At 38.2% G+C, this 7930-nt stretch overlaps 1 protein-coding gene across 1 annotated transcript; it reads left to right on the plus strand.

Moving 5' to 3' along the window:
- The first annotated feature begins 2072 nt into the window (after nt 1-2072).
- polr2m (RNA polymerase II subunit M) lies at nt 2073-7728 on the plus strand. Its single transcript, XM_058381945.1, has 4 exons — nt 2073-2351; nt 4478-5017; nt 5831-6038; nt 7098-7728. Exons 1-4 carry the CDS (start codon nt 2257-2259, stop codon nt 7236-7238), a joined length of 984 nt encoding a protein of 327 aa, XP_058237928.1. The 5' UTR covers nt 2073-2256; the 3' UTR covers nt 7239-7728.
- The last annotated feature ends 202 nt before the right edge of the window (nt 7729-7930 follow it).

Genomic DNA, 7930 nt, shown 5'->3' on the forward strand with positions numbered 1-7930 from the left:
TGATGCACTTTTCATGTTGTTTACAAAAATATAGGCTAAGATATATTATAATTTTATTTCACTTTTCTTACTATGTCAGCTAGCTTTGAGTTCATTTCTCACCCAGTTATCATTTTGCGTAACAATATTTACATCGTTCACATATGATGCGATATTAAACAAAGACTACTCTGAAATATTTGGGTCTATAAGACGTCATACGTGTGCTCATTCGAAACAGCGGGTCAAACCCCTTCCACGTTGCTCTTGGTAAGTGACAGGTCATTTCTGAAAGTAGTCCTATAAATAACCAGGATTATCAAGTGCTCCAGATGTGAACTTGTGTTAGAGCACTTAGCTGCCATTGCTAATGTCCCAGGATGTTGTGAATCCAGTAAAGTGTCTCCTCAATTCAGTTCAGTAAGCAGCAGAATATAACGTGAAAACATTTTGCACTTAGCTCGACATTTCCTTTCCAGAACCATAACTACATAAATACTGATAGTGTTGCATTCTAACTGTGACGGTGAGAATAAATAACTGTTTAGACTATGTCTGTTTCTGCTTCACTGCAATAAAGGAAATGAATGACATTAGTTTATGCAGATGAATAGGGTATTGTGGATATGAAATTCTTCATTAAGAAAATTCTCTATGAAAAGGAGGAGTGAAGATCTCTAACCTTATTAGACTTTATTATCAGACTTTACGGTGCTGGTAATTTCTTAACGTTTGAATAAAAAACATGTGCAAAGAAATTTTGTGTAAAGATATTTAGACCTAAAGTTTGAGCTCAAAGTATCATTTAATGCATGTGGAATTCTTATCTTAATCTTCTAAAATTTTTTATAAAGCATTGTATGTAAAATATCAAACAAATTCTAAAATACATACTGTAAACCGATCAGACATAACATTATGACCACCTGCCTAATATTGTGTTGATTCCCCTTTTGCTGTCCTGACCCACTGAGGCATGGACTCCACTAGATTCCTGGAGGTGTGCTGAGGTATCTGGCACCAAGATCTTAGCAACAGATCCTTTGAATCCTGTAAGTTGCGTAGTGGGGCCTTCCTGGATTGGACTTGTTTGTCCAGCACATCCCACAGATGCTTGATTGAATTGAGATCTAGGGAATTTGGACCACATTCCTTAGACCACATTTGATAGATCCTGACCACTGCAGACCGGAAACACCCCACAAGAGCTGCAGTTTTGGAGATGCTCTGATCCAGTCGTCTAGCCATCACAATTTGGTCCTTTGTCAAACTCACTCAAATCCTTACACTTGCCCATTTTTCCTGCTTCTAACACATCAACTTTGAGGACAAAATGTTCACTTGCTGCCTAATATATCCCACCCACTAACAGGTGCCATGATGAGGAGATAATCAGTCTTATTCACTTCACCTGTCAGTGCTCATAATGTTATGGCTGATCGGTGTATTTGCACACTAGAATGAAAAGGCTGTGAAAGAAATTTTATTCTGGTGCAGATTTTTTTAACGCATTACTTCATACACAGTCGATGTACTAGAAAGCTCTAGGTAATACGTTTCATATGTTTCACTGTAACAAAAATAGACTGCATGCACCAAGTTACACAACTCCAAACGAAAACAAAGCATCAGGGGGATGATTTAGACGCTCTCTAATGTTTCACGACTTCCAGAATCTTCAGAAAAGCCTCCACATCGCCACCTGGTGGGAACAGAGTTCATAATAAACTAGCAACTCAATAATAACAACCAGAAATATTTTTGTTTGTTTCCTAAACAGGAAAAAAGAAACACTAAAACACGTAAAAATAAATAAATTAAAAATATTCCAGCATAAAGTATGGTTATAGGGGTAATGTGTAAGATATAAAAAAACAGACATTATGGCCCTTTATTATGTAATTATTGTCTTTTATTTTGAAACAGATGCGTTAACGTGTAATCGGAAACTTCACCCTGCCATTTCATTCGCTGCTTGAATACCAAACAGCTTCCTCATACCTACATAGGTGCACTTTCTAGGGTACACTATTATAATGTATACACCCTAGGTAGGGCAAAAATTTCTCACGTCATGGTCATTTGAGATTGGACCTTTCTAGATTCTCTGTTGCGCATTTTGACAGTAGCGTCCTGGCGTTTAGCTTGTTAGCCATGTGTTTAACTGGTCCAGATGGGGATTTTAGTGAGGTTCGGGACATGAATGAAAATGCTGTTGAAGTTTTAATTTATAGTCTGGTTTTAAAGTTCGGGCTTGGGTTAGCTTAGTTAGCTACAATGGAGCGCCAGGGTTTAATCGGAGACCTGGACAGCAAGAGTAAGGAGCAGCTGGGTGAAATACTGTCACGACAAGAAAAGTTACTGAACAATAAGTAAGTAACTGGACAGAGGTTTCATCTTAAGTCACTGTTTTTTAGTCTTTATAGATGTATAAACAGATAAGTGTGTGATTTTTATTAGCTAGGTTTAGTTAACTGAGCTCTTTAAGTTGAGTATCTGTTTCCCGCGCTGCTTAACATCTGTGGAGCTCAACATATTCTCACTACGCACTGGAAACATGATCTGTACTGCGCATGTGCGAACATATGACGAAACGATTTAAGGCAGTTTCAGGTGTTTCTAATACTGTATGTTATAATACTGCTAATAATATAATGGGTTGTTGGCAGCAATTTCGCGCATGGGCAGAGTTTCCGCACATGCGCAGTACTAATCGTATTACCGGTTCGGATCGAGTAGTGACACCAGGCACTGCTTCTAGTCTTTATAAACGTATAAACAGATAAATGTGTGATTTTTTTTCACTAATTTGGAGACTGTCCCCAGACAGTCTCCAAATATATTGAATTGATATTCACTATATTGCCAAAAGTTTTGGGACACCCCTCCAAATCATTGGATTCAGGTGTAATTTTCAGGGGTTGGGCTTGGACCCTTAGTTCCAGTAAAAGGAACTCTTAATGCTTCAGCATATCATGACATTTTGGACAATTTCATGCTCCCAGCTTTGTGGGAACAGTTTGGGGATGACCGCTTCCTGTTCCATCATGACTGCACACCAGTGCACAAAGCAAGGTCCATAAAGACATGGACCCCTGAAAAACAACACCAGAATTTCAGTGATTTGGAGGGGTGTCCCAAAACTTTTGGCTATATATTGTATTTATAGTCATTTGCATATCAAAATGTATTATATCATATTTTTTTTTTCTGAAGACAGTTAGAACAGACTAGAATTTGAAGATGAATAATTATGATTATTTGAACTTATTTATCATGGAGAAAAATCGTCTTTGTTCATTGCACCACAAATGAACTGTTTACACATTTATGAAATATTATAATAACAAAAAATGGACACTAAACAGAGACTAAAAGGATGGACAAAAAGTCACTAGATTAGTTTCTAGGCTGCTTTAATTAATTATTTACAGCTGGTTTAATGGTGTGTATTTGAAATTGGAAAATAAGCTAAATATTTGCAGCTTACCATCAATCATTTTATAGTAATTTCTTAAGCTGTCTTTAATTGTAACGTGTACATTACTGCACAGTGAAATTCTTTTCTTCATATATCCCATCCTTGGAAGGTTGAGTTCAGAGTGCAGGGTCAGCCATGATGCAGTGTCCCTTTAGCAGGGTGGGTTTGATTGCCTTGCTCAAGGGCCCAATGGTGGTGGCACTGGGGCTTGAACTACCATCAAAATGTACAGATATATATATATATATATATATATATATATATATATATATATATATATATATATATATATATACACACACACACATATACACATATATATAAATATATAATGATATATTGTGACCAATGAGCATTTTGGTGCAAGATATATTCTAGATACAAGATTGAAATGAAATGCTAATGGTTATTTAATGTTTGCTGGCCATGTGTCAAACTCCCTCATTATATGAACAGAAAGGGTTCTGGACTAAGTTTATCAGCACCAGACTGCCTGATGAAGTCAGACTGATGGGATACAGAACCTCAGATAGTCGTACCTTAGAGAATGTTTTGCATTTTGTCCATTCATTATATCTGACAAGCCATAAACTCTAATTATATTTAAAAGATAATGGTCTTCAAGACTCGTAGCATAGTCTGCATCACACACTGTAAATCACACACTTCTACCTGCACATAAATTGTGTTCTAGCTGCATCACCTGTAAATCACTGTTTATGTACACGTGATAAATTATAGAATATCTGACACTGACGTTAAAGCAATAAGCCTTTTCATTTAATGTTGCACTATATTATCCAGTATTTATTCTATTTAAACAACATTGTGCTGTGTGTATAACCTTCAGCTGTACCGTCTAATATGAATTGCTTACAAAGGAAAAAACACTTTAAGCGAACAATTTTTTTCCCCCACACAATGATTCATCCTATTAAAAATGAGCTAATAATTAAGTAGCATACAGTTTTTGGTCTGTACAACTATCACATAAAATAATGAACATTATCTCTGCAGGCGTTTTGTCCAAACCCTTCCTGACAAAGGAAAGAAGATTTCTGAGTTTGTGGAGAAAGTCCGCCATGCTCTAGCGATTAAGGACGAAGAAGAGAAGAAGCAGGCCAGCTTGGACTCTGTGCGATCAGAATTTCAGGCCAGATATCAGCAGGCTTTCACTCAGCGCCGGCATGTCGTCTCCGCCGATGCACCTGCTGCTAGAACAAGGCTTAAAGAGAAAGAGGTGAACACAGAGCCGTCACACCCGGTGGAAGCTGCGAGCAGAGCAGATGGAGAAAATAGCCTTGAGTCCATGTGTATAGAGAACAATGAGACAACATCTGGAGACACAGCAGCATCAGGGAATGAAGACGGAGCTACAGATACGGATCTCACGGTGGCGTTTGAACGGGTCACTTTAACCGAGGAGAACCCTGTTCCTCCTAGAGACATGACTAGAAACCCTTTCTCAGGCTCACAGCAACAGAAGAAGCCACATTACGTAGAAGTGTTGGAGAGATCAGACCAAAGTGTGACCAAACCTCGATTCAGACTCAATCAGTGAGTGCATACTTTTTTTCCCCCGATGTACTTTAAAGTTTAGCTTGATGTTTTATCTTGATTGTTTAAGTTTAGTCTGTCTGAGACTTATGAAATGATCATTGTATCCAACACATGAACTGAATAAATATTGAAATTGATCCAGGTGGGGTTAAGGTCACAGCAAGGTCAATAGTTTTCTTTAATAGCTGCCTTCCTCTTCAAAGTACACCATATGGTGAAAGGTTTGTGGACATGTGACCATCACACCCATATGTTATATTTCCTTAGACTGTTGCCACAAAGTTTGATGCATGTGATTGTATAGAATGTCTTTGTATGCTGTAGCATTAAGATTTTCCTTTACTGGGACTAAGAGGCCCAAACCTGGTCCAGCATGGTGGTGTACCTGTGCACAAACTGCGCTCTGTGAAGACATGGTACACCGTACAGAGTGGAAGAACTTTAGTATTCAGTACCTGACCACAGTCTGACTTCAACCCCTCTGAACCCCTCTGAGATTAACTGGAACATTAATTGAACCCCAGACCTCCTCGTCAGCACCTGAACTCACTGATGCTCTTGTAGCTGAATAAACGCACATCCCCACAGCCACGAAACAACATCTAGTGGAAAACCTGAGTGGAGCTTATTATAACAGTAAAGCAAGGACTATATTTATAATATGGTCTTCATTATATACATATAGGTTTGATTTGTCTGCTGTCCACATACTTTTGGCATCACAATGTATATTTTAAGTTCTGTATTATATTTCATTCAGGTCTATATCAGTAACAAGAAAGACTTGATATTGTGTCTTATGTGTCTCAGACTGCCAGTGAAGTCAGCCTCTCCATCTCCCGGTCAGTCCCCTGGCAGTGTTACCCCGCTCAGCACTGAGGTCCGGAGACAGAGGGACAGGAAGCACCTTGATGATGTCACAGCCGCCAAGCTTCCTCCGCTGCACCACAGTCCTGCACAGTTACTATCACTGGAGGAGTCTGTCACCCTCCTGAAGGAGCAGACAAAGAAGCATCAGGTACAGCTGCCTATAGCTAATCATACAATTATACAACCTCACAATGTGTTATTACCTAGCTCTGTATAAAGCTGTACAAAGCTGTTCCTTTGTAACTCAATCATGTCTGTGAGGGTTCATAGTTATCTGGATTAAATGTTAGCACTGTGAAACAGCTTTCTGATTATATTGTCTATTTGTTTTGAATAGGATTATAGTACTGTGGTTAAAAAAAAATAGTTTATTTGAAGGATTTATACACTGGGCCTTCTTTCTTTCTTTGCTCTGTACTCGAGGTTTGAGGATGTTATATTCAGGAGATGATATTAAAGGTTTTTATACTTTGTCGTTACATAAAAGACAGAAGAGGCGTCTGTGGTCAACGATTTTAGATTGTTGTGCGTTTTAATTTTTTTTAAATCTCAACTGTATTTTATAAAATGTTGTGAAATCTGCCTTGTATATCTGACATTTTACGTCCGGGAAAGTTTACTGCATCTGCTTCTTATAGGAATTTGCTGGTGGTCCATTTGGATTCGAAATTACTATAAAGCACCATTCCAATTCAACTTATTCATGAAGCCAAGTGATATAAGTCAAGCCAAGTGAATGGTTTTAGTGCTCTTAAACTAAAGTGGGAATCAAATCTAAATGTCATAGCAAAGTGTGGTTTTAAAATTCATGCTACATGGATAACTGAGGGTCTCTTTTTCATCTAAAGACATACAATCTCTGTTACAATGCAAGGATTGTATTATAAAAAATTAATGCAGTGCTTTTTACAAATTTCCTATGTAGGTAACCAGATTATAGTCTTAACAACGTATATTAATTGGGTAGTAGTGAAGCATGAAAATGAAATTTCTTCAGTGAAAGCCTTTTCATCTTTGTAATGATTGATGGTCTGTTTTCAGAGGTGTGCTATTACTATGTTATGTACAGTATGTATTGTTGGCCTGTTTAATAGCTGCACACTCTTTGGCATTATATTTAGTTTCAACCCCCACATCACTTTGGCTGACGGGTCTGGCAAATTACTGAATGCACATCTGTATTTATATGTTTCCCAACATCTTTCAGGAGCTCCAAGCCAAACTGGCTGCCCAGAAGCTGGCAGAGGGTCTGAGTGTCAGTATGAACAGCTATAATCCTGAGGGGGGCGCTCTGGCTGCATACAGAGAGGTGCATGATGATGATGGGGCACTCTCAGAGGAAGACTGACCCAGGAGACTGATCCTGTCTTAGCCTGTGGATAGAGACATCTGGAGCTGTAAGATCAGCTTCTTTAACAGCGTTGTCTCAGGTACTTCCTTGAGTTAACTGACTCATAACGATGCCGTTCTGCAGATTATACTGCAAGGAAGCCAGTTTGGAAACAGAAAAGCTGCTACTGGGAATGCGCTTTGAATAAAGCGCTAGTACAGTCGTTCTCAAATCAATTTCTGGTATGATGAGCGCTAAATCTTTTTCTGTTCTTTGATGTAACACCTAATTTAGCTCGACAGGGCTTTATTAAACCGTACATGAGCCGAGCCGGGTGTTCTACAGAAGGGACCATCCAGAAATGACAACGCTGGGAACACTGGGAATGAAAAGCACTGTATAACTATGACTTGATTTCAGAAATATGAAAACGCATTATGCAAGAATTTATTCATTTTTTTTTTTTTTTTTTTGCAAGACCTGTTTTTTTTTAGTGTGCAGTCAAAAATAAATAATGTTGACAGCATAAGTCTGTGATCTGATGTCAGTTTTTTACCATAAGTTAAAAAAAAAAAACTCCAATGTGGAAGCACTTATTGTTATGACATATGAGCGCAACAACTGCTTGAAAGAAGTTTCTTTTTCTCTGGAATTGTTTTGTTAACCTTGACCCCACTTTGGTTTGATTAGAGTGGCGAGTCAGCCATCTT

The sequence above is a fragment of the Hemibagrus wyckioides genome, linkage group LG27, assembly GCF_019097595.1.
Source record: "Hemibagrus wyckioides isolate EC202008001 linkage group LG27, SWU_Hwy_1.0, whole genome shotgun sequence".
Classification (NCBI taxonomy): domain Eukaryota; kingdom Metazoa; phylum Chordata; class Actinopteri; order Siluriformes; family Bagridae; genus Hemibagrus; species Hemibagrus wyckioides.